Here is a 27,555-nt window from a genome sequence, read left to right on the forward strand (position 1 = left end):
TATTTGTCAATGTATAGCAGAATGAGTTTCTAAATCTGGCAGGAGCAAAAGGATGTTGGGAATTCCAAGGGTGGAGCGCTGTGGGAGAGTTGTGAGGTAGGGGACAGAGGAGGAGTGCCAGGGTGGGGGGTGGGTGTGGTTGTAGCCATATCCAGCCCTGAGACACCAGGCAAGGTCATTAGATTCCAAACAACTCTTTATTGATCATTACAGAATTTCTGTCTGGAGCTTCCTGCTCCCTCTCCTCTCCCTTCTCCCTTACCCCTGCCATGATTCCCCTCTCCCTGCCACCTTCCCACTCTCAGTCCACGATGGAGACCCATATCAGAATCAGGCTTATTATCACTAGCATATGTAAAGAATTTTTTTTGCAGCAGTACAGTTCAATACATAAAATTACTGCAGTACTGTGCAAGTCTTAGGCACAGATATGTGCCTAAGACTTTTGCACAGTCCTGTACCTGGTTGGCATCCCTCTGTCTTGAAGGACAATGGATGATGATGACCATCATCACAAGCCTGGGCGGAAGGTGTGGAGATCCTGAGATATCCAGTTGTCAAGCTCCCCCCTCTCTTCCTCATCAGTGTAGTCCAAAGAAAAGCTTATGAAGCAATATGTTTGGTACCAGAATGGCTGCAGGAGCTGCTAGAAGGATGTTCAATGATGTCTAGCCCCCTTAGGGGCTCTACTCCAGATTTGTTGTCTGGGGTTATTCCCATAGCTTTTGTCTCTTCTGAAGGCAGTGGGGCTATTTACCCATAGCTGGGATTCTGGTTCATGAGCACCAGGGCGTGTCCGCACACTGGTGGGCCTGTATGCTATGTGTACAGGGGCCAGACCTCCTCCCCATCCTCTGTAGTTCTGTATCTATCTCCACCTTAAATATATCAAATCTGTCACCCACCCCCTTAATCATTTATGTTTAGTTTTTTGACTCTTTCTCTGCTTCCCTCTTTGTGTTTCCTGTTCCCTGAGCAATGTTTCTTACTCCCATAGTTTGCCTTTATCTGCTGCTCTCCTCCCAGTAAAAATAACACATCGTTGACTCATTCAACTGTCAATAATGTTTTGAATGTTGCGACAATTGTCTGATCGCAAGCCATACTTATTAGATTATCTAGAGTATGAACACCACTTCTGTGAAGAGGAGCTTTGGAGGATGGTCCCTGTGTGGGTTCATGCCTAAAGTGAGTAGTGATTAGAAAATTGATTAATAATCCATGCAAAGCACAGAATATTTGACGAAACATTTCTGCATGAGAACTGCACTATAAATGAGCTCACTTTTTATTTTAATTTAAAAAACATAACACATTGATTTGAAAGAAAGAAGCTGAAACTAATTCACTAATGTAATGCAAAAGAAAGTAAGCAAGCAGGGCCTGCTTGATCGGGAATGCAGAGTTTTTTTTCCTCAGAGTATTCTTGGAGACACCCACTTTAAGATCTTCAAAAAAAAGGGTTCAGAGGTTCATTTATTATCAAAGTATGTTTGTGGTATACAACTCTGAGATTTGTCTTCTCCAGATAGCCACAAAACTAAGAAAACTAATTAAGTCATTCAAGAAAAGCATCAAACCCCCTCCCCTTGCACAAAAAAATATGTGCCGCAAGGCACAAGAACATCAACCCCCAGCAACCCCCCCACTGCAGAACATAGATATTGCACGAAGTCTCGAGTTAAAGTTGGGTCTGGCCGGAGACTGAACCTGTGTCATTCCTGAATCTCTTTTGAACCAGGTCAGACTATTCCTACAGGTTTCACAATTCATGCTGTACTCGATCACTGGCTACAGAGAGAGCGTGGCATAGCAGGGACTCTAACTGCCCATTTTCCCTAACAATGTCTGGAAGCTGCTTCTTGTAATGGTCTTTCTCGCTTCTTGTTTTATTTTACATTTTGCTTTTCAACTGTTTACCTTTCCAACAAATATTATTCTGAGGAAGATCTGTTGCCAAGCAGACCTCGGCATAAAAATCACAAACAAGATAAACTCTGCAGATGCTGGATATCCAAGCAACACACACAAAATGTGGAGGATCTCAGCTGGCCAGGCAGCATCTGTAGTAAAGAGTAAACTATTGATGTTTTGGGCCGAGACCCTTCATCATGACTGGAGTATGAAAGATGAAGTGTCAGAGTTAGAAAGTGGTGGGAGGGGAGGAAGAAGTACGAGGTGATCAATGAAACCGGGAGGGGTGAAGTAAAGAGCTAGGAAGTTGAAAGAGATACAGGGCTGGAGAAGGGGGAATCTGATAGGAGAGGACAGAAGGCCATGGAAGGGGAGGAGCACCAGACGGTGGGGATGGGTAGGTAAAGAGATAAGATGAGAGACAGAAATGGAATGTGGAAAGGTGAGGGGGGGTGCTGGGGGAGTCACTACCGGCAGTTCGATAAATCGATGTTCATGCCATCAAGTTGGAGGCTACTCAGATGGAATATAAGGTGTAGCTCCTCCAACCTGAATGTGGCCTCATGGCATGAACATTGATTTCTCGAACTTCTGGTAACAACCTCCCTTCACCTTTCTCCATGCCTTTTCCTCTCTCACTTTATTTCCTTACCTGCCCGTCACCTCCCTCTGGTGCTGCTCCCCTTCCATGGCCGCCTGTCCTCTCCTATCAGATTCCCCCTTTTCTAGCTCTGTATCTTTCACCAATCAACTTCCCAGCTCTTTACTTCACCCCTCCCCCTCCCGATTCCACCTATCACCTTGTGGTTCTTCCTCCCCTCCCCCACCTTCTAACTCTGACTTCTCATCTTTTTTTCTTCAGTCCTGATGAAGGGCCTCGGCCTGAAATGTTGACTGTACTTTTTTTCCGTAGATGCTGCCTGGCCTGCTGAGTTCCTCCAGCATTTTGTGTGTGTTGCTCGGCATAAAAATAAATTCTCTAATAGCTTGCATTGCATTGTCTGTAATGAGCTCATGAAATTCTGTTTTAATTAATGTACGAGCTGTGTTCATTTCTGTCAAGGTCAGCACTTGCTGCCCCCCTGTCCTCATTACCCTTGGGAACCCGACGATGAGCTGTGCCCTTGAGAAAATGCTGTTCTTTTGTGGCAAGTAGTGTGGCTAGGTAGGGAGTTCCAGGATTTAGACCCAGAAGCAATTGAGGAATAGCTGTAGCTATGTTTTGCTAAATGATCTTGCTTTTACTGATTTACAAGAAAACCGGAATACAAGCAAGCCGTCAGTCCCTTAAAACCTGCCCCACCATTCAATAGGAATGTTCTATGGCTGTTCTATGCTAGCCTTTTCCGTACCAATTTCCCATAGTCCTCAATTCCTCAATTCTTCCTTACTTCTCAATCTTTCAAATATTTATCTATCTCCACCTTAAATGCAGTACATCAAATGTCCTCTGTCGCTCTCGGGCAGAGAATTCCAGAGACTCACCACTCTTAAAGAGAAGAAATTTCTACACACTTCAACTTAGATGATCAGCCCCTTGTAAGTACACCCCCTGTTTGTGAACCTTCCAACACTAGAAGTAATTTCTTCCCTTTTTATTTTTTTAAAATCTTCTTCCATATTTAAACATTGAGGAAACCTGGCTCCTACAGGTTATCAGGTGTGGAGAGAAAGCAGGATCTCCCAGTGGCCACACGTTTTAATTCCATGTCCCATTCCCATTCTGACATGTCTATCCACGGCCTCCTCTACTGTCAAGATGAAGCCACACTCAGGTTGGAGGAACAACACCTTATATTCCATCTGGGTAGTCTCCAACCTGATGGCATGAACATTGACTTCTCTAACTTCCGCTAATGCCCCACCTCCCCCTCGTACCCCATCTGTTATTTATTTATTTATATATACACATTTGTTTTCTTTGTCTCTCTTTTTTCTTCCTCTGTCCCTCTGACTATACCCCTTGCCCATCCTCTGGGTTTTTTCCCCCCTTCCCCTTTTCCTTCTCCCTGGGCCTCCTGTCCCATGATCCTCTCATATCCCTTTTGTCAATCAACTTTCCAGTTCTTGGCTCCATCCCTCCCCGTCCTGTCTTCTCCAATCATTTTGGATCTCCCACTCCCCCTCCCACTTTCAAATCTCTTACTAGCTCTTCTTCAGTTAGTCTTGACGAAGGGTCTCGGCCCGAAATGTCGACTGTACCTCTTCCTGAAGATGCTACCTGGCCTGCTGTGTTCACTAGCCACCTTGATGTGTGAGGCATGGAGAGATTGTCTTCTGTAATCGGGGAGTCTAGGGCCAGATGGCACAGCCTCAAAATAGAAAGACATTCCTTCGGTACAGAGGTGAGGAGGAATCTCCGTACCCAGAGAGTGGTGAATCTGTGGAATTCATTGCCATAAGACAGCTGTGGAGGTCGTCAGTGGGGATATTTAAAGCAGTGGCATCAAAGGTTATGATGAGAAGGCAGGAGAATGGGGTTGAGAGTGAAAAAAATCAGCAGTGATAGAATAGTGGAGCAGACTGAATGGACTCAATAGCCTAATTCTGCTCCTGTCTCTTATGGTCTTAAACGATTGACCCCCACCCCATAACTACTTTCCCTTGTTTGTAAACTTCCCAATATTGGAAGTAATTTCTTACCTTTTTATTTTTTAAAACCCTTTTCCTTGTTTAAACATTGAAGAAACCTCTCTCATAGGTTATTCAACACACTAATTAACCCATCGACATACATGTTTAGCTTATGCTGTCTTCTGTTGTGTTTCTCCATCCCATGAAGTAATTTGTGCTCATTATTCTTCCTCAGAATACCCATTATGTGAACTAATTTTATCGATGGCTATGGATTAACTGATCACTGTGTGTGTTAACAATTGCAATTCAATTGAAAACCCCTGTGGCATCAATTCAATTTGAAATGCACAGGATGAAGCCCAGTTAAGCAGATACTACACCTTATCTTCATTTAAGTGATCCATGGTGCAAAAATTAATGAACATTGAATGATGAGAAGTAATTTCTCTCTGTATTTATCTCTTAAAATGAAGATTCTTGGTAGAATCCCCTAGCCATCAGATGATTTTATATTTTGAAAATGTACTCCTGAATGATGGATGGCACGAATATAGAGTGATCAATATACAACCTCCTTCACAGGCACGCTTGTTCAGTGTCATGTAAGAAAGGGGTTGCTGTCTAGTGTGTGGTTTTGGTATGCTTTTTAGAAGTTATTCATTGTCAACTATTACAGGCTGGGACTGGGTAATTAGATGAAAATATTCCTTCATCTTCGGAGATGAGGGAGAATTTCCTTAGCCAGTGGGTGATGAGTTTGTGAAATTAATTGCCACAGGTGGCTGTGGAGGCCAGGTCACAGGCAAAGGTTGATAGGTTCTTGATTTGTCAGGGCATGAAAGGTTACAGTGGAAGTCTGGAGAATGGGGTTGAGAGGGAAAATGGCTTAATGGGCCAAATGTCCTAATTCTCCTCCCATCTCTTTTGGTCTTATTATCACATAGATTCCAAAGCATGTTATTTAATATTTTTATAATATCTGAAGGAAAACTGTCCTAATTTGGTGTCAAATTAGCTAGGCCATCTTTTTAAGACTGACTGAATCATGTGATTGAAGTTTCTTCTCCACCCTCATCCCCAGTAGGCTATGCACATCATCCAAGCTTTGCTGGAATGTTGTGCGAGCACTACAACATCAGAGAAGCTGTCTTTACAATGTGACTTTAAGGAGAGTTCCTGTTTGTTCAAATGAAAGTTAAAGGCCCCATGTGTGGCCGAGAGTTGTTCTTTGTTCCGACCCATAACCCTTCCTCAGTTGACTCTTGTGAACTCGAGCCTAAAACATCAGCTCAGCTTTTTTTTCCCAAATTTCTCCAATTCTCTTCAGCCAGACCCCCATCACCCAGCTTCTTTGCCACTCCCTGCACCAGGCTGCTTATTAAATATCACTCCATCACAATAACATCATTAAATACGGAACTGGCCTTCTATTGTTTACAAAGTTGCAGGAGTGTGTTCCCTTCAGTATTTAGTTCTAATTTAGCTCAGCTGGGCTTTTGACATCACCTTATCGTTGCCTTGTGCTTTATTAGACTTTCTCTGTAACTAATGCTATGTTCTGAATTCAATTATTGTTTTCTCTTTATTTATATACTAATGTTGGGTGACATGCTAGGAAGTTTTTTAACTATACCTTGGGACATGTGGTAATAATAGACCACTTACTAATTTTGAGAATTTTCTCAGTACAGAATAGGGATCTAGTCCTTTGGTATAGTGAAGAATCTTGTTTTGATCATTGGTTAAAGCGTGTCATTGAGGGAGAGCCCAGGATGCGTGAGACTACGTCTAAGTCTCAGACCATTATGTTGTAATATTGCTCACCCCAATGCATACAACAGCACAATTCTTCAGATAGAAGTTAGTGTGTCATTTTGCAGTGAAGCGAAAGACTCTGAATAGTCCTTTGCTGATGTGTGCTTAACGTTAGAATGTAATTGGGCAACAAGTAGCTTTGTTCTTTGTGTTCTCTAAAGTTTATAAGTTCACATCTGAGAGTCTGTGCATAAGTCATCTCTTCACTGAGGTGTCCAGACATGCAGAGTTGTGGTAGGCGTTTCTAAGTGCTGCTTCCATATACATGGCTATGAGAGGCATTCATGTAGGATAAGAAAGTTTAGGGAGGGAGGTTTGAGAGAACTGTTGCTGTTTCATGTTGGGACTGGGGGACAAGGGTCAAGGTGGGTTGGCAAATTGAGAAGAGAGTGTGAGGAGAAGCTGGGTGGAAGGAATTGAAAGTCTCTATCAAAGCGGCAGCAGTGGTTGAGAGGCTAATAGAAATGTACTATAATGATTAAATCTTCAATTTTAAAGACCACCCCACCCTCTCCACAAGGACAAAATCAGACACCATAGATTTGTGACCCCATATCACTGAAGCATTCTTTACACTGAGAAGTCTGGTTAAAGATTCTAGTGCACAGAAATAAATCACAGAATCTGAGTTTTAAAATGGCTTGGAGAATTCCAGGCCAGCCAGAAGCCATAGAAGTAGAATTATGTCACTGGGAGATCATCAGCAAATCAGGCAACTTGCTTCCGTATTGACTTTACTTTCTCCCCTGGCACTGCTGAAGTGCATTGCATCTCTCAGATTCAGCATCAGGCTGCTGTGGCTGGAACACAATTTTTAAAAAATCTGAGTATGACATTGTAAACTGCAGGGGTACACTCTTTCTTTTCAAACCTTTTTATTGTTATATACGGGAAAAATAACATGAGTACATCGAAGTAACAACACTTTCAATGCCTCAAATAAAACATCATCTTAAAGATTGAAAAAAAATTTTTGTGATAACAAAAAAAACCTACTAAGCAGAAAAGTGAGGGAAAAAAAAAGAACCCATTAGGTGTACAACCCTGGAATCATGCATCATACGAAAAGCTTCTAAAAATAAACATCAAACTGCCAGCAAGAAAAGAAAATATACTAAAAAAAATTTACAATTAGATCATGGAAAAATTATATCAATTAACTCAAATGATAATAATGAGCAAATAAGCCCCATCTTTTCTCAAAATCAAATAAAGGTTCAAAGGTTCAACTTCTAATTTTCTCCAAACTAAGACATAGCATCACTTGAAAGAACCATTGTGACAAAGTGGGAGCTGATGTATCCTTCCACTTCAGCAAAATGGCCCTCCTAGCTATCAATGTAACAAATGCAATAACATGTTGGTCAGACACAGAAATACCATGAATATTTTGAGGAACTATTCCAAAGAGCACAGTTAATTTATTAGGTTGTAAATTAATTTTAAGTGCTTTAGAAATTGTTGAGAAAACCGACTTCCAGAACTGTTCCAATATAGAACAAGACCATAACATATGTGTTGGTGTAGCTATCTCAGTTTTACATCTATCACAATGACTATCAACATTAGGAAAGATTTTAGAAAGTCTCGCCTTTGTCAAATGATAACGATGTACAATTTTAAATTGAATCGATGAATGGCTAGCACAAATTGAAGAAGAGTTAACCAACTTCAATATCCACATCCAATCCTCCGTCATAAAAGTCAAATAGGGGTACACTCATAGACTGTAAAAGGATATGGACTGGCTGTTTGAGTGGGCAGTGTTGTTCTAGCAGACAATGCATAATGTAGAAAAAAAGTGAGTAGGAATAATGAAGACACACTGTAAAGCTCTTCCAAAAAGGATGCAGGAATCAAGGAACCTGAATGTGTGTGCTGGTTGAGAAGATGGTTAATAAAACATACAGTGTTTAGGCTTTTATCAACAATGGCACAAAATACAAAAGCTGGTCATGTTATCTGACCTCAACTGTAATATTCTGTTCAATTCTGGTGATTTCAGTGTAGAAAGGATGTGGGTATATTCAAGAGGGCCAAGATAAAGAATCATAAAAATAAGTTGCTTGAGTAATCAACCACAGTTCAGGAAAGAGTAATGAAAATAATCCCAGCATCTCTGGAGAAGCGAAGGCTAATATTGGTATGGTGATGCTTGATGGAAGTGTCGAAAGTGCCGAGGGTCTGGAGGGTGTGTATAGTGGGAGACCATTTCCATTGGAAGGGCTGAGCTCTGGAGGTCACAGGTATAAAGTAAAGGGGGTGGGGGGGGGGAAGAGAATTAAGAATGATGTGAAAAAAACTATTTTGTGTGATGTAGAATTGAAAGCTGAAGTGCACAACCTGCTGATGTGGTTGTTCCATTGTAGATTTCCAAGAGGGAATTGATAAAGGAATGGGGAAGAAAAGTTTGCAAGGTCGTGGAGAAAGATCTGGCAGTGTGTGTTGAGTTAGTGAGTTATTCTGTTGACACAGACACAATGAGAAGAATAGTTTCCTGTTAAGCAACCTTTCAGTGATTCAATGAAAAGATTGAGCTGAATTGTTGGCAAATATTTTGCGACTGAAGTCCTGTGGCTGATTGACCTTTTGAGCTCTTAGTCATCACACAAGCCAGCCTTCAGCCAATCTAAATCAGTGTACACGATATCAGCGAATTGCTAAATGCACTGCTTAATGGAAAACCTGTGGGACAAAACAGTATTCTTGCTCTGTCACTGAGTGCCTGAGCTTCACACTGTCTGTTGCAGCTGTAAACCAAACATAGTTATCCAACTAATATGGAAAAACGTTTGTTGTCCTGTCTGAAAAATTCAGGAGGCAAATAATCTAGGCAATTACTGTCTATCATATAACCCAGCAGTTTGACAGAGGCAGATTATACTGTGCACTTCACGAGGGAAGATAATTGTGAAGAAAAGTTTGCAAGGCAGTGGAGAAAGGTCTGTAGGTGTGTGTGCTCATTGTGATTGTGTGTTTGTTGTAAAGGGGGATTGCTTTCAAGCACTAATCTCCAACAACCAGTTCACCAAAACTACGGTAGGATCTTATCTGCTTCACTTAGCCCCAGATCTTACTACAACACAGTCAACAAAATAATCTGGACACCAGATGATAAGGTGAAAGTGACTACCCTCGACATGAGTGATTGAGCGAACCGCTGAGAGGATTATTGGGGTGCTTCCCCCTCCCCCCCCGTGACATTTACTAGGAGAGTTGCGGTAAAGGACCCAAAGCATTGTTGAGGATCCCTACCACCCATTGCACAATCTGTTTGACCTACTACCATCAGGAAGAAGGCACAAGAGCATCAGGACTAAGACTGCCAGACTGGGTAATAGCCTCTTTAGGCTGTGAGAAAAAGATATATCTTGCTACCGCTGAGGTCCCTTCACTAGGTCAGTGAGCTATTTACTGTATTGGTTATTGCTTACCTGCACTGAAAACTTGCATTTTGAATTGCATTGTATTAACTTATTTGTGTTAATATTTTGCTTCGCGTACTGCGTGTGATATATGTATTGCGGGTACACCTTGGTCCAGAGGAACATTGTTTCATTTGGTTGAACTTGAAAGTCAGTGTGTGTCTAATTGAGTATGGCATCAAGAAACCTAGGTTTAACTGAAGTTGAGTAGAGAACCACTGGCTGGAGTCAATACCACAACGAATACAAGATGATTATGGTTGACGGAGGTCGGGACCTCAGCCCAGGAACAGTCCGCTATAGTTCCTCGGGGCAACAAAGGAGGCCTGGCTACCTTCACCTCACAGTTCACAGTGCTGTTAGTTTTCTGAGGCTCATTTTGTGCATTGCTTTGAATCCTCAGTTCTTGCTCTAATTTCGCCAAGCTAGCTGCTCATTTGTACGTGCACCACAGACACTCCTGATAGAAATCAGTTGGAATGCACCTGAAATGTTAGGAGGTATTTATATCAAGAATGCTTTGAGCTTTTAAGTATTTTTTCTCGACTGTCTGTAATAATAGGGACAGACTCAAACGTAACTCTTTAAGGCGTTGAATCTTGTGGTCGTAATGTAGAACCTTCTGGTCAAGATGGTGCCAACGTACACCACTTCCTTGGTTGGCATCTTGCAGAGAGCTCATGAAAATGCCTTTTTATTTTACTTCTTTTACATCTATTTTTCACTTTAAGTGTGTGGCTGTGGCTGTTAAGAGCCTGTAATTTACAGTTTGGAGATTGTTTGAGTGATCCAGCACTTTGCTGTCTCCAAGAAGATTCCGGGAAGCGAGTGTCTTCTTGGATGGCTTCATTGTGAGAAAACTTCAAGACGAGGTGTGAGCCAATGTTTGACTACATCTCACCGGTTAAAGCGTCCATTAATTGCCAATTAAAGAGGCGAGGAAGATTGAGAAGTCGAGGCGAATGCGGAAAGTGAGCGCGAGTTCAGTGCCGAATGTCTGCCATTTGATCACTGCTGGAGGAGTCTGTGAGCAGCCTATCACTGTGTGGCTCACTGTGACAGGCAGGTAGGCCTCTTTGCCTCGTGTGGTGTCCCTCTCTTTTGATGAATGTCGGTGATATCGTAGGAAGGTATTGTGGTTCTGCGTTTATGGATTGGACTACAGGTTTCCCCCGCCATCCGAAGGTAGAGCGTTCCTATGAAATGGTTCGTAAGCCGAAATGTCGTAAAGTGAAGAAGCAATTACCATTTATTTATATGGGAAAAATTTGTGAGCACTCGCAGACCCAAAAATAACCTACCAAATCATGCCGAATAACACATAAAACCTAAAATAACAGTAACATATAATGAAAGCAAGAATGATATGATAAATACACAGCCTATATAAAGTAGAAACACCTTCTGTTAGTGAAAACAGGGAACTAATGTAGGTCTTTCGTAACAGTGAGGTTTCGTAAAGCGAACGTTCGAAAAGTGGGGGACACCTGTGTTTATGAACTGTGGTCTTTTTCAGACTTATGCTTTTTATATTCTGTATTTATTATCCATTATCCAAATTTCCATTTTGTTGTGCGAGAGGAGGGTGTTTGGAGGCTGATGATTGGGATGGTGTACTTTTTTGTATGGGTAGGATGAGTTTGATGTTTCTCACTTAACATCTTTCATGTACGATATGGAGAGCAAGTCATTGTCCATGCAGCAAGCTCCCCCCACTCCATGCATCTGATGAACCCAAAGGAACAGCACAGACGGATTCAGTTTGGTACACCTAGGACTGCCTTAGAGACTTCTGCTCTGGACTTTTCCCTTGGGGTTTACTCCTGAAGCCTTCCCTGTGAGCGGATATAGCCGCAAGGCAGTGGAGGTTTGAGATCAGAGTTTTCCTTCTCCTAGGTGAGCTGACAACCACAGCTGATGAGCCCCATCTGCTTGAAGCAACTGCTTTCGCCAGTAACCCACTTTTGCCCCATCTCTTGTCAGTAGAATTGGTTCCACCTCGTTTAGTAGCTAAGCCACACGCGAAGGCCAGGAGCTGGGCTTGGTTGTCAGAGGCTATTTGAGACGAGCCTAATAGGTAGTGGAGCTTGTCCCCATAACCACCCCCGGCTATAACAACCTTAAGGAACTATATATATTGAATAGGCATTCTTGTTTGCTTCAATAATTATGTGTAATATGCAAAAATATGTTAATTGAATATATCATCACACTACCACATGCTAAGTGAGTGCCTCGCTTAAAGTAAACTTGAACTACATCCATATTTACGGACTCCCGTGAGTTTCTTTGAATTAGTTTAATGTTTTGAAGTTAGAAAGCATAACAATTTAAACCCATAATGAAAAGATAAATGGATGCAGCTGCTGTGACTGTTACAATTCTCTGCTGCACCCAAAGATTCATAACTCCAGCCTGAATTGTTCAAGGATCCATTGCTGAATTTAGTTTGCCCAAAAAAGTTTGGCCATTTTCATACACCCATGTTCTTAGGAAGAAGCTAAACACATGGTAACAGGCTGTAATCATTGTACAGTAATTGCATATTAATATTTCCTCACTAATCTATGATTGCATATAAGAGTGACTGTTTTTTCAGTACAGACCAATTACTCACATTTTATTTCTGGAAAATGATTGTAGTGGAAAAATGTACATAATTACTCGCTGTCATATTTGTTTTCCAATTTAAAAGCAGTTGAAACCAGTAAATGTTATCAGCATGGATCTAATTCCAAAGAAGGCAGGAGATATTGACAAATAAAATACTTTTATTGACTCCACAGCAAGGAGAATTGTATTGTCTCTGAGTTTCCCACAGAGGTGATGTTTTAAATGTACTTCATTGGTTGTGAAGTACTCTGGGATGCTGTAAGGTTGTGAAATGAGCTGTGCCAATGCTTGAGATGGATACTTAATCAAAAATGAGAAGGGAGAGTTGACAGCCTGGGAGATTCAAGATAATAGGAGAGAGACTTGCTGCTGGTTAATGGGGCATCAATTGTGCTATGGTCATTTCACTTGTTATTCAACCCTTTGTAAAAAGACCTGATGATTCTAGTCCTGTATCAGAACCAAAGGTGAAAGCAAACTGCACACTTTACTTGTGTCACTTTCAAAGGGAGTGATGTGTGATCCCAATGCAAGTGTGTGACACACTTGATAGTGAAAGGATATGTCGTGGACAGTCTGCATCCAGGTGGTTACATTTCTTTGTGAGATTTGTAACTGATAATTTGCCTCAAAAATCAGCTGAGGTCAGCAGGAAGGACATGGGCACCGTGTGATTTGGAACGGCAAGGGTTCCTATTAATGCAGCTCATTCTAAGCCAACTGAAAGTGGAAGTCCAGCCAAGAGAAGAAGAGGTAGGATGTTGTCCATGACGACTGATGTTGAGATGGTAAAGTTATCAAAGCTTGAGAAAAAGATTCAAGGAATGAGAAATATTAATTTTCTTTTGGAGCAAAGGTGCCATAAAAAACTTAACAAGCATCTTTTGGCTAAGTGGTAAACCACCGATTTTATAAAATGGCATGTGATTGCTGGCTCAGATGAAACTTGGACTGATGGTAGTCTTCTCGGAGGAAATAATGTTAGTATTATTCAGGTAGTAATACCAGCTAAAGCAATTATGTGAAGCTTACTATGCAGAAGTTACCACAAACACCACTCCTAGCAATATCTGTGCATCTTCCCATAACTTGCTCCTTGCTTATTGGCACCACAGTGGAAAGGAAATAGTGCCAGACATTGCAGATTGTATTTTTCCTCATTTTATGTGGAAAAAGCTTGTAGTTATTGGGAATTTTCTGCTCCTATTCAGTCAGATGGTTTCGATCACTATTTCCATTGCTTTTAGTTTATATGGAAATCACTTTACTCCAATGGTCATTTATTTTACATGTGCAATCCTCTCGCCCAACACTCTTCTCTACCCCTGGGACAGATGGAGGAAGGGCACCCCGAATTTTTTTGCTCACCAGTTTTCCTGATTCTTCGCTGAAGCTTGAATCCAAGCTAGTTTCTAGATAGTTTGACTTCTAGTTCCCAGAATAATAGAAAGCAACTCCAAGGAATCCCACATCAGTATGAAATAATGCACAAGGATATCTAGATTACCTTAATGATGTCTTGTAGTATGAACTGGAACAGGGAGCCAGAATGATTGTGGTAGGTTGCTTATTAACCCCATTGAATACTCAGACATAGCTCTTGAAGATGAAAGCTACGACAATACACAAACAAGAGAAAATTTGTAGATGCTGGAAATCAAAGTAATATACACAAAATGCTGGAGGAACTCAGCAGGCCAGGCAGCATCTATGGAAAAGAGTAAACAGTTGGTGTTTCGGGCCAAAACTCTGATGAAGGGATACACATCACTTAAACATATAAGGATGAGACTGATGGAGTCCCGATGAAGTGTCTCAGCCCGAAACGTAGATGCTGCCTGACTTGCTAAGTTCCTCCAGCATTTTGTGTTACTCTGGAAATGCAGCATCTCTTGTGTTTTAAGTGAATGAGAATGCCTGTTGCTGACAAGCCAGTGAGAGCATGTTTGTGTTCTCACTGAGTTCTTTGCTGAAAGTAGGATGGAATGAAAAGCTTCATGTTCCTGTTCAACTACAACTGTCCATCAGTTTTCTGGGCTTGGAGCACAGTCTATTTCTCTACTGTTCGTTGATGAACTTGCCAGGAATTTGCTGGGGATATAAAGGCTAATTTAGTAGATCAGGTCTTTATTTCTATGTAAATAACCAATAAAATGTGCCAGAGAAGAAATATGGTGAGAGTTGCAAATTGCTCCAACTTTTCAGAAATTATAAACACAAGAGATTCTGCAGATGCTGAAATCCAGAGTGATGCACACAAAATTCTGGAGGAACTCGGCAAGCCAGTTAGCATCCATGGAGAGGAATAAAGAGTTGATGTTTTGGGCTGAGACCCTTCTGTTGGAGTTGGGGGAAAAAATGTTCCTGGAGAATGGCCTTGGTTTGAAAAATCGACTCTTTATTCCTCTCCATAGATGCTGCCTGACCTACACAGAATTTTGTGTGTTTTACTCTAATTTGGCATCACAAACGTGGGAACTCATGGTTACTCACCCAGCTTGCTTCAAGTTATTACTGCATTCAAATTAAATGTAAATTTAATCCACCTAGAAATCAAAGACTGATACTTAAAAGGTTAAAAGCACTATTTAGGATGAGGTACCCTGCAAAACTTCTCAACTGTAGCAGTTGAAACTGTGGTATCTCATTCCTGCGGGTGCTAATTTATTCACTGAAATGTCTGAAATAAAAAATAGAGAATGATTATCTTTTAACAACTTTTCTCTCCCTCTTAGTCTGTTCTTATTATTCACTTTCTTCGCTGTTCTTCCTATTTCTCTCTCCTCTTAAATCTCATGGATTAAGGAGATACTTGACCATCATTCATTGAGGTCCCTGTTATCTTCACACTCCTGTAGAGCCACTGAAAATTCACAGCTTGTGGAAACGTGATGTCTTTACAAAGTTGTTTTATGAAGCCATTATTGGAACTGTGCCCGTAGTCATTTACATGTCCTTAAAGAACAAAGGGGAGTTGGACACAGTTAAAATGAATATGCATCCTCCAGATGCAATTCTCAACAAAATAAATTCATGGCACTCAGCATTCAGCTAATGAGGCTGTGTAAGACTTGCACCTTAATGGCCTGTGGTAGAACTAGCAAAAAAAATAGCTATAATTTCCACAGAAGAAAGTGCCTGTTTTTTTTATTGACAATTAACGATCTGTTGGTGAGATTATGTTTTCAAAAATTGGCTGTGATTTTGTTGGCAAGGCATTAAGAGTGAAAAGCCAGTAGCATCCTGAAGAATTTTATCTCTTAACTTGTGAGGATGATTTTTGTAGTGATGGCAGGAGCCCAATTCACAATTATTTGTAAGGCAGCAAAATGGTTATAGTCCTTTCCTGGTCTAATTGCCATCATTTATGTTTAAAAGGACAGGTCTTGAAAAGTTCTCTCCCACCATTCTAGAGCTTGCATTTCATTCCAGTGATGGACATAAGGGACCTTTTAAACTAAACACTAAAATACCCCATTCTAAAGAAAAATCTCTCCTTCAATTGTCCCGTAGCAGGGCAGGACAGTGATGAGGTCTTTATATGGTTTCAGTGAGTCCACTTTCTTTTCCTATCACACATTTAAAAAATTTGTAACTTTTCCAGACATCTTAAGTAGGCTTTCCATATTAGTTGGTGGGTGCCTCAGTAGTGTAGCAGTTAGTGCGATGCTATTACAGCTTGGGGTGTTGGAGTTCAGAGTTCAATCCCAAACTCCTCTGTAAGGAGTTTGTACATCCTCCACATGGAATGTGTGGATTTTCTCCAGGTATTCCAGTTTCCTCCCACAGCTGGCAGGTTAATTGATCATTGTAAATTGTCCTGTGATTAAACTAAGGTTAAATCGGTGTTTGTCGGCGGGGCTCGAAGGGCCGGAAGGATTTATTCTGCACTGTATCTCTAAATAGAATACCACTCATAGATAATCCTGAGTGCCTCCAGCATATTGTATGTATTGATCAAGATCAAGCATATGCAGAATCTCTTGTGCTTAAGACAAAATGTTGTCATATTGCTATTTTTGTTCTTACCTGGACCCTATTTATTGCTGCACCATAATCCAGGTTCTTTGCACAGAGAGTGGCAGGTGGCTTGAACACACTTCCATGGGTGGTGGTGAAAGTAAGTGCAGTATTGCCGTTTAAGAGACTTTTAAACTGACGCAAGAACATGAAGAAAATTGAAGGAAATGGGATTAGTTTCAATTGGCTTAATGGTTAGCATGGATGTGTGCTGAAGGGACTGTGTCATTGGAACCTGTTTCCACTGAGAGTTATACAAAAAGAAGAAAATCTGCAGATGCCGGAAATCCAAGCAACACACACAAAATCCTGAAGGAACTCAGCAGGCCAGGCAGCATCAATGGTAAAGAGTACAGGCGACATTTTGGGCCTGACTGTTTCCTATTTTCCATAGATGCTGCCTGGCCTGCCGAGCTCTTCCAGCATTTTGTGTGTGTTTCTCAGAGAGATACAGTATGTTTGGAAATCATTTCGAATAAGAAACTGAGTAATATTTAAAGTTCAAAAGGTGGCTTGCAAGAAAACTGCGGAAAGTGGTGATCAATGGTGCAAATGGAGATAAATCCCTTTGGGTGATCACTGGAGTGAATTGCGTTCAGATTCAGAGTTAAAGAGAAATGCACATGAGTAGCAGTTGAAGTTATAGTTGAGGTTTCAAGCTGTGTAAGATGGTTAGAATAGAGTTCACATTGGTCATAATATTTTATAGGATCTTCATTAGTTGTTACAAGTAACTCATGTTATATTATTTGCTTTGAAAGGCCTAGGTAGAGTCGAGATGTTTCCAATAGTGAGAGTCTACAGGCGGCTGTGATTGAAAGATGGCTGAGAGGTTGTTTTCAGATAGTGAGGTGCCTCAGGTGGCTGTGGAGGCCAAGTCATTGGATATATTTAAGGCAGAGGTTGATAGATACTTGATTTGCCAGGGCGTGAAGGGTTATGGGGAGAAAGCAGGCGACTGGGGCTAAGATGGAAGTGGATTAGCCATGATGAAAATGCAGAGCAGACTCGTTGGGCCAATTCTGTTCCTATATCTCATGGTCGTGTATTCTAGGACAGAGGGTACAGCCACAGAGTAGAAGGACGTCCCTTTAGAAAAGAGGAAGAATTTCTTTTGCAAGAATGTGGTGAATCTCTGCAATACATTGTCACAGATGGTTGTGGAAGCTGTCATTGTGTATATTTCAAAGTCAAAGTAAATTTATTATCAAAGTGTGTGTATATCACTATATATTGATATTCATTTTTGTGTAGGCATTTACAAGAAAATAAATAAATACAATATGGAAAAACTATACATAAACAAAGACTGACAAACAGCCAATGTGCAAAAGGAGACAAATTTTGCAAATTAAAAAAATATACTGAAAACAAGAGTTGTAGAGCCCTTGAAAGTGAGTCTATAGGTTGTAGAGTCAGTTCAGAGTTGAGGTGAGTGAAGTTATCTAGGCTATTTTAGAAGTCTGATATACATGTAGGGTAATAACTGTTTCTCAACCTGATTATGTGAGAACTTAGGCTTCTGTTCCTACTGCCCAATGGTAGTAGTGAGAAGAGAGCATGGCCTGGATAATTGAGGTCCTTGATGATCTTGGCATGCTTTCGTCTCACTACTACCGTCCATAGCAGAACTGGACAGTATTCTTGATAAGTAAAGGCATCAAATCTTACAAGGAGAAGGAAAGAGACGGAGGTTGAGACAGAAAATGAATCAGCCATGGTCGAATGGTCGAATGGATGGCCTAATTCTATTTATATTTTTTATGGTCGGCATCCGTATCTATGTTATTTTATTTGTAGTATTTTCGATTATGAAGACACGCAGTCCTCTTTTATTGTCATTTAGTAATGCATGCATTAAGAAATGATACAATATTTCCTCTGGTGTGATATCACAAAACACAGGTCAGACCAAGACTGAAAAAATTAACAAAACCACTAATATAACATATAATTACAACAGTGCAACAATACCATAACTTGATGAAGAAGTCCATAAACACAGTAAAGTTCAAAGTTTCTCAAATGTCCCACATCTCACGCAGGTGGGAGAAGGAAGAAAAACTCTCCCTGCCATACCCGACCTCGATCCGACTCTGAGTCATCCGAAAACTTCGAGCTCTGAGCAGCTGTCTGACACCGAGTACTGAGCGCCATCTCTATCCGAACGATTCGACCTCCATCTCGGTCGCCACAGCAGGCAAAGCTGGGGATTTTGAGGCCTTCCCTCCGAAAGATTCCTGACCGTGCAGTAACGACAGCAGTGAACGTGCGTTTCAGAAATTTTCCAGATGTACCTTTGTGCTTTCACGTCCGTCTCCATCAAATCAGAATTGTCCACGGCCCCTATTTAATGGATACGATATAATTTTTCACCAGAGGGCTGCGCACGCGCGGCGCACTGCTTTTTCTCCTCCTGCCAAAGTATTTGCTCAGCAACTCTTTTTTAAAAAAAAATGCCATGGAGTTGTACAGCACGGAAACAGCGCCTTCAGTCCAACCTGCCCGTGATAACTGTCAAGTACGCATTCTATTCTAATCCCATTCACATTATGGCCCTTGGACCATAGGCCATTCAGATGCTTGTCTACATAACTGAGTTATGACTGGAGCGGAATCTCAAGGTTGTATAAAGTATACACACTTTGATAATAAATGTACCTTGAACTTTGCCTGAATGAGCTCAAGCTAAACTCTGAGAAGATATACAACACAAATATGATGATGGTTCCATAATAGGACAATTCTCAATGAATCAGTCTCATTAGTCTACTCTGCACCAACTCCAAGGAGCATTTCTTATCTGGGCAGATGGAAATGGAAACTCTGCACATCTCTACAAAGGTGTACACTTCCAGCAGGGATCCTCACTTTAGTTCTTGAATGCTCTTGCATTCCATGCCTTTTCCTCACCCACCCTATCCCCACTGCCAGGCAAAGTACATTCAGTGGCCACTTTATGAAGTACCCCCTGTACCTAATAAAGGGGCCACTGTGTGCATGTTCATGGTATGCTGCTGCTTTAGCTCATCCACTTCAAGATTTGATGTTTTGTACGTTCAGAGATGCTGTTCTGCACACTGCTGTTGTAACGTGTGGTTATTTGAGTTACTGTCACCTTCCCGTCAGCTTGAACCAGTCTGGCTATTTTCCTCTGACCGCTTTTATAAGAAGGCATTTTCATCCACAGAACTGCCGCTCACTGGATGTTTTTTTTGTTTTTCGCACCATTCTCTGTAAATTCTAGAGATTGTTGTCCATGAAAATTCCAGGAGATCAGCAGTTTCTGAGATATTCAAACCACTGTCTGCCACAATCATTCCACAGTCAGAGTCAGTTGGATCACATTTCTTCCCCATTCTGATGTTTAGTCTGAACCACAACAGAACCTCTTGACCATGTTTGCATGTATTAAGTTGCTGCCAAGTAATTGGCTGATTAGATATTTGCATTAATGAGCAGGTTTACACGTCCCTAATAAAGTGATCACTGAGTGCATGCTTCAAAACCACTTTGCCCTTCTGCAATTGCAAGCTGATTTCTGCATCATTACCAAACATGAGCATTTTCATGTCTCATTATTTTCTGTTTCTAAGCTAGGAAATTCTGACAATTTCTGGAGTTCGTGGAATACAAGAAGCTTCATTAAACAAAAGTAAAAACTGTCCTCAAGTCAAGTAATTTATCTATTTATTTATTATTGAGATACAGCATGGAATAGGTCCTTCCGGCCTATTCGAGCCATGCTACTTAGCAACCCCGATGGTTTTGTGGCCGTGTTTTGCAGACAATACAAAGAAAGGTGGACGGCAAGTAGTTTTGAGGAGGTAGAAAGGCTACAGAAGGACTTGGACAGATATGGAGAATGTGCAAAGAAGTGGCAGAGAGAATAGTGTCAGGAAGTGTATGGTTGTGCACTTTGGTTGAAATAAAGGTAGACTATTTCTAAATGGAGAGAAAATTCAAAAATCTGAGGTGCAAAGATGGAAATGAATATCAGCATTCATTTCGAGAGGACTGGAAGATAAAAGTAAGGACAATAAGTCTGGGGAGAGCCAGCCTTGGATAACTAAGGAAATAAAAGGTAGTATCAAATTAAAAGCTCATGTGTACAAAGTTGTAAAGAGTAGTGGGAGACTGGAGGATTGGGAAAATGTTAAAAAGCAACAAAGAAAAACTAAACAAGAAATAGGATAGGGAAGATAGAGTATGAAAGTAAGTTAGCACAAAGTATAAAAACAGATAGCAAAAGTTTTTATAAATATATAAAGCGGAAGAGGGTGGCTAAAGTCAACGTAGGTCCCTTGGAAGACGAGAAGGGGAAATTGATGTTGGGTGATAAGGAAATGGCTGAGGCATTGAACGACTATTTTGTGTCGGTCTTCATGGTGGAGGACACGTCTAATATGCCAAAGAATGATGTTGTGGACGAAATGGGAGGTGAGGACCTCGTGATGAGCAAACTAGAGGGCCTGAAGGTAGATAGGCCCCCTGGTCCTGATGGGATGCATTCCAGGGTGCTGAGGGAATTGGCGGAGGTTATAGTAGACGCGTTGGTAATTAGTTACCAGAACTCTCTAGACTCTGAGCAGGTCCTGGTGGATTGGAAGACAGCAAATGTCACGCCACTTTTTTAAAAAGGACGTAGGCAAAAGGTGGGCAACTATAGGCCAGTTAGCTTAACATCTGTAGTTGTAAAATGCTTGAAGCTGTCATTAAGGAAGAAATAGCGAGACATTTAGAAAGGAGTGGTTCCATTAGACAGGTGCAGCATGGATTCAGAAAGGGTAGGTCCTGTTTGACAGACTTACTGGAGATCTTTGAGGACATAGTGAGTGCAGTGGATAGAGGGGAACAGGTGAATGTTGTATACTTGGATTTCCAGAAGGCGTTCGATAAGGTGCTGCACAAGAGAATTATAAACAAGATACAGATACATGGAGTTGGAGGAAGTGTATTGGTATGGATAATGGATTGGTTAACCAATAGAAGGCAGAGAGTTGGTATAAATGGGTGTTTCTCCGGTTGCCAGTGGTGAGTGGGGTGCTGTAGGGGTCGGTGCTGGGCCCGCAACTGTTTACCATTTACATTGATGATTTGGAAGAGGGGACTGAGTGTAGCTTAGCAAAATTTGCTGATGACACTAAACTTAGTGGAAAAGCAAATTGTACAGAGGATGTGGAGAGTCTGCAGAGGGATATAGATAGGTTAAGTGAGTGGGCCAAGGTATGGCAGACGGAATACAATGTTGGTAAGTGCGAGATCATCCACTTTGGAAGGAATAATAGAAGATCAGATTATTATTTAAATGGTGAAAGATTGCAGCATGCTGTTGTGCCGAGGGACTTGGGAGTGCTTGTTTATGAATCACAAAAAGTTTGCTTGCAGTTACAACAGGTTATTAAGAAGGGAAACGGAATGTTGGCCTTCATTGCTAGAGGGATGGAATTCAAGAGCAGGGAGGTCATGCTGCAACTATACAGGGTACTGGTGAGGCCGCACCTGGAGTACTGTGTGCAGTTCTGGTCTCCGTACTTGAAGGATATACTGGCTTTGGAGGCAGTGCAGAGGAGGTTCACCAGGTTGATTCCAGAGATGAAGGGGTTAACCTATGAGGAGAGATTGAGTTTCCTGGGACTATACTTTCTGGAATTCAGAAGAATGAGAGGGGATCTTATAGAAACATACAAAATTTTGAAAGGAATAGATAAGATAGAAGTAGGAAAGTTGTTTCCATTGGTAGGTGAGACTAGAACTGGGGGATTCAGATTCAGGGAGATTGGCTCAAGATTCAGGGGAGAAGATTTAGGACTGAGATGAGGAGAAAATTTTTCCCAGAGAGTGGTGAACCTGTGGAATTCTCTGCCCAGGGAAGCGGTTGAGGCTTCTTCACTAAATATATTTAAGATACGGTTAGATAGATTTTTACATAGTAGGGGAATTAAGTGTTATGGGGAAAAGGCAAGTAGATGGAGCTGAGATTATGGACGGATCAGCCATGATCTGATTGAATGGCGGGGCAGGCTCGATGGGCCAGATGGCCTACTCCTGCTCCTATTTCTTAACGTTTTTATGTAAAAGCAAGGATGTAATATTGAGGCTTTGTAATGGACAGGTGAGGCCTCACTTGGAGTATCTTGAGCAATCTTGGGCCTCTTATCTAAGAAAGGATGTACTGACATTGGAGAGGGTTCAAAGAAGGTTCACAAAAATAATTCTGAGATTGAATGGATTAATTCTGTTCATATATCTCATGGTCTTAACCAGTGTTCCCTCTGAGGTGTGTGCGCATAGACATTTTTTGCTACTAGCGCACAAGGACTGCGCACAAAAGGTTGTCACCCTCTACCTCATTGGCATATTAAAATTATCTCACTATCGTATGCAATCACATTTCCTTTTCCAGTTTCTGATGACATCGGGCGATTATTTGCAGATTTTAGAACTAGCTTATTTATACTGTGATTATTGAAGAAATTATGCAGTGAGCACACGTTGTTGCTGAGCAAAAAATTGCACAGCACAACATTTTTGCACACAATGGTCATTACAGATTAGAGGGAACATTGGTCTTAACCCTAGCCTAAACTTGGGATAATTTACAATGACCAATTAACCTACTGACCAGTATGTTTTTAGACTGTGGGAGGAAACCAGAGCACCCAGTGAAAACCCACACATTCCACTGGGAGGATGTACAGACTCCCTACAGATGACGTCAGAAATGAACTCTGCTCTATTACAGATTTCTGCAAATTGGTGATTTTATTGTATTGTTCTGTCTGTTTTATTTCTCTCAGGTGGAGTGACCACATTTGTGGCATTGTATGATTACGATTCCAGGACAGCGAGTGACCTTTCCTTTAAGAAGGGGGAGCGACTGCAGATTGTTAACAACACGTAAGCATGATATTAGTGTACCTCACTGCTGTTCATTGAGACTCCAGCATAAGGTATATTACAAGTCTATAGAAAGTTTCTTTCTGGCTCTATAATTATTTCCCTCTTTCTCCTGTCCCAGATAAGTTTTAAACTTCATTGAGGGGGAATTCAGCTAAATTGGCTCATGTTGGTTCACAACTTCCAGCTGGCCCCCACTTCATTAGATTAAATTAATACATTTATTTAGGGCTGATATGAAACTGAAAAATCAATGGCTGAGTTAGAGGGGAAAAAATTTGAACAGTTTCACGACTTTTCATCTGCACAGCATAGTGAGATATTTATCACCTCCTGCCCAGTCTCCACATATCTGATGTGAAGTTGTTAACTACTTAGTATTCACCGTCCTTTTTGCAAATTGTATATTGTCAAATACACATGAAATTGCTGAATAACTTTGATGGAGCTTTGTCCCTTGGATCGTTCCGTGTGGAACACTTTGTTCCAAACATTCTTTTCACTTACCACCTAGGGAATTACAACTAGTGACTGCTAATTACTGTTTGAGATTTGACAATTAAAGTTTGAATAATTCAATTAATCCAAGAGATCACTCCTATTGATTTTTTTTTAACCCTTTTGTGTCTTTTCCAGTTGTGTCACTCAATCTGTTAATGTTTATATATATATATATATATATAGCTACAGTGCCTAAGACTTTTGCACAGTATTACAGTAATTTTATGTATTACACTGTACTGCAAAAAAAAGCAAATTTCATGATATAGGTGAGTGATTCTGATATGGGTCTCTTTTGTGTTCTGAATGTGGGAAGGGGGCAGGGAGAGGGGATTCATGGTTGGGAAAAGGGGAAAGGAGAGGGGAGGGAAGCACCAGAGAGACATTCTGTAATGATCAATAAACCAATTGTTTGGAATCAAATGACCTTGCCTGGTGTTTCAGGGCTGGGTGTGTCTACATCCACGCCACCCCCACCCCCCTGACCTTGGCACTTCTTCTTTGCCATCTGACCTACACCCTTCCCATGGTGCTTCACCCTTGTCATTCCCAACATCCTTTGCTCCCACCAGATTTACACACACATCTCTGACTATATATGTGTAAATACAGTACTGTATTTCTTTTTTATTTTTGAGATGTATTGGCTAAATTAACAATAAAAACAAACTATTAGTGGCTTGTGCTGTTATACTGGCTTTGTACATTTATAAGCTGAATACAATTCAAATTTTACACTTTTTGCTGCAATTTCCATTGAAAAATGTTTGAAACAGTAACAACAAAATCCCATGAAAAACAGTTAAGTAATCATCATTTATCCTGTTTTGCTAATGGTAGCTGAAATATTTTCTGCGTGTAAGGGTGCCTCAGTGTTGAACAGGCTAGCTGCTCAGCTAGAGGGAGGATGTTATTAAGCTGAAAAGAGAGCAGAAAAGTGCAATGAGAATGTTACCAGGATTTTTGAGCTTCAGTTACAAGTTGAATCTGAACAAGCTGGGACTTTCTTTTCCTCCTCTGAAGTTTAGGGGTAATCTTATAGAGGTATTTGAAATCACAAGGACATAGATAAGCTGAATTGTCGATCTTTTGCAGCTGGTGAGTTTAAAACTGGAAGGCTTGGGTTTAAGATGAGAGAGCTTGGGCAGTATTTGAGGTATACTTTTGTAGGGACTTTGACCTGAAATGTTGACTCTGTTAGTCTTTGCCTAAATACTGCTTGACTTGCCGAGTGTTTCCAGATTTTCCCGCTTTATTGAGGGGAAAGCGTGTTTTATTTATTAAGGCAGCTTGTGTAGTGTTCAGTCAGTGAGGAAAATATTTTGCATATTGTGCCTAACTTTCAGGATGTAGTCTGTCCAAAATCCTCTTTCCCAATGGAGCTCAGTCATGCGTTCTGGCTTCTGCCTTCTTTCTTTCCACTCCTTAGATTCAAGTCAAGTCAATTTTTATTGTCATTTCGACCATAACTGCTGGTACAGTACACAGTAAAAACGAGGCATTTTTCAGGACCATGGTGCTATATGAACAATACAAAAACTACACTGAACTACGTAAAACAACACAAAACTACAAAAGGCTACAGACCTACCCAGGACTGCATAAAGTGCACAAAACAGTGCAGGCGTTACAATAAATAATAAACAAGAGAATAGGCACAGTAGAGGGCAGTAAGTTGGTGTCAGTCCAGGCTCTGGGTATTGAGGAGTCTGATGGCTTGGGGGAAGAAACTGTTACATAGTCTGCTCGTGAGAGCCCGAATATTTCGGTGCCTTTTGCCAGATAGCAGGAGGGAGAAGAGTTTGTATGAGGGGTGCGTGGGGTCCTTCATAACACTGTTTGCTTTACGGATGCAGTGTGTGGTGTAAATGTTTGTAATGGCGGGAGGAGAGACGCCGATGATCTTCTCAGCTGACCTCACTATCCGCTGCAGGGTCTTGCTATCCGAGATGGTGCAATTTCCGAACCAGGCAGTGATGCAGCTGCTCAGGATGCTCTCAATACAACCTCTGTAGAATGTGGTGAGGGTGGTGGGTGGGAGATGGACTTTTCGCCCATTTCTCCCATTTTGTATTTCGTATATACAAAATTATATGGGGTACAGATAAGGTAAATGCAAGCAGGCTTTCTCCACTCACGTGGAGTGAGACGAGAACTAGAGGTCATAGGTTAAGGGCAAAAGGTGAAATATTTAAGGTGGAACCTGAGGGGGAGTTTTTTCGTTCAGAGTTTATTGCGAATGTGGAATGAGCAATCGGTGTAAGTGGTGGGTGTGTGTTTGATTGCAACATTTAAGAGAGGTTCGGATAAGTGCATGGACGGCAGGGATATAGTCGACTGTGCTCCTGGTGCAGGTGATGGGACTAGACCAAATAACAGATGAGCACAGACCAGATGGGCCGAAGGTCCTGTTTTTATCCTGTAGTGCTGTGCTGTTAAGCGTTTGAATGAGGAAAAATGGTTGAACTTGCAGGCCTGTAAATATATTTTAACTTCTCAATTCAATAGAAATTCTGCTGACATAGGGCAAATTTACCATTTCATGTTACTTTGCACAAAGGTGCAAATATTTGATTACATGTTGTTATCCAGAAAATGCTTAATGAGCCATATACCACTATAAATTAAACCTGTTTTTAAAAAATAACCTTCTCCCAGATAACTGCATGATGTGAGTCTAATTGCTGCTCCTTGAGGTTTACCTGACACTTCTGAAAGATTTAAATGGCAACCAGATTGCATCTTCAAGGAAACTTTGTAAGATGGTGTGTGTAACAACTGATACAAGCTCAGCCATTTCACCGCCCAGCTGACAAGATGAAAATCCAGAGAGATGTGTTGTGCACAGCTTCCTTTTCATGCCAGTAAATTAAGTTAAAATTAAACCCTGGGCTGATTTTTTTCCCACATATAAATAGGGAGCAAAATTTTGACTTCGCTCCTATTGGCTGTCTAGTGGATGGTAAATCTGGATAAGCAAAAATTGAATTGTTAGGAAACAAAGTACTATGAACAGAGAATTGCTTTAATGGATGAAAAATTGTACCCACTGTATATATCTTTAAAGGAGTGACATAGTACATGGATGTAGTCTAATCCCCTTTTCTCTTTCCACATGCAACATTGATTCAATTTAGGAGATTGGATGGCAGGTCTGTATTTTCTCTCTATTCTTTAGCCATGTTTCTCCCTAGTATGTTTCTCCTTGCATGATTCTGAATGTGAACAGAGCTTTTTTTAAATTTGTCAATGGAATTTCTAATTATATAAATGCACAAGATGTTTCCAACGAGTAAACTCTTCTCGGGCTTCCTGCCGGGTGCCCTGCTGGAAGGCCGAGAAGAGTTTATTCCTCGCATACGTCGGGAAAGCATTAGATCCTTTTTCAGATGTTTCCAAGCTTTTTGCTGTATAGTGACCCTTTGCAAATATTGTAACACTTCCTGCAACTAACTCTTCCACTGTCCTACCAACTTCCAACTTCAAAGGGATCCATAAAATCTGGTGATATTATATTGAGTGTTGGTTGCATCCAATTTAATCCACAGTGTGCTTAACTGGCAGAGTCATTTGACCATGATAAATTGTAGAAATGCAGTGCCATAGAACAAGGCTATTCAACCTCTTGACTCAATCAGCTCCTTGCGGATCAATTCAGTCTGTCCTGTCTTCCTGCATTCAAAAGATTCCTTCAAGTGAATCCCTTCCTATCTGGGATTGTGATTGACACACTATTGGGAATGATGGTTTTGGCTGTATAAAGGAAAATGGTATTACCAATGTGTTAAGT

At 41.1% G+C, this 27,555-nt stretch overlaps 1 protein-coding gene across 2 annotated transcripts in view; it reads left to right on the forward strand.

The window, feature by feature from the left end:
• The window catches only part of LOC140187157 (proto-oncogene tyrosine-protein kinase Src-like), a 223,432-nt gene that overhangs the window by 100,591 nt on the left and 95,286 nt on the right, over window positions 1-27,555 (forward strand). For both annotated transcript variants that reach the window (XM_072242161.1, XM_072242170.1), the window contains exon 3: window positions 23,165-23,264. In XM_072242161.1, coding sequence (XP_072098262.1) covers window positions 23,165-23,264 — 100 coding nt within the window. The remainder of the gene's footprint in view (window positions 1-23,164; window positions 23,265-27,555) is intronic.

Source organism: Mobula birostris, chromosome 2 (genome assembly GCF_030028105.1).
Source record: "Mobula birostris isolate sMobBir1 chromosome 2, sMobBir1.hap1, whole genome shotgun sequence".
NCBI classification, from domain to species: Eukaryota; Metazoa; Chordata; class Chondrichthyes; order Myliobatiformes; family Myliobatidae; genus Mobula; species Mobula birostris.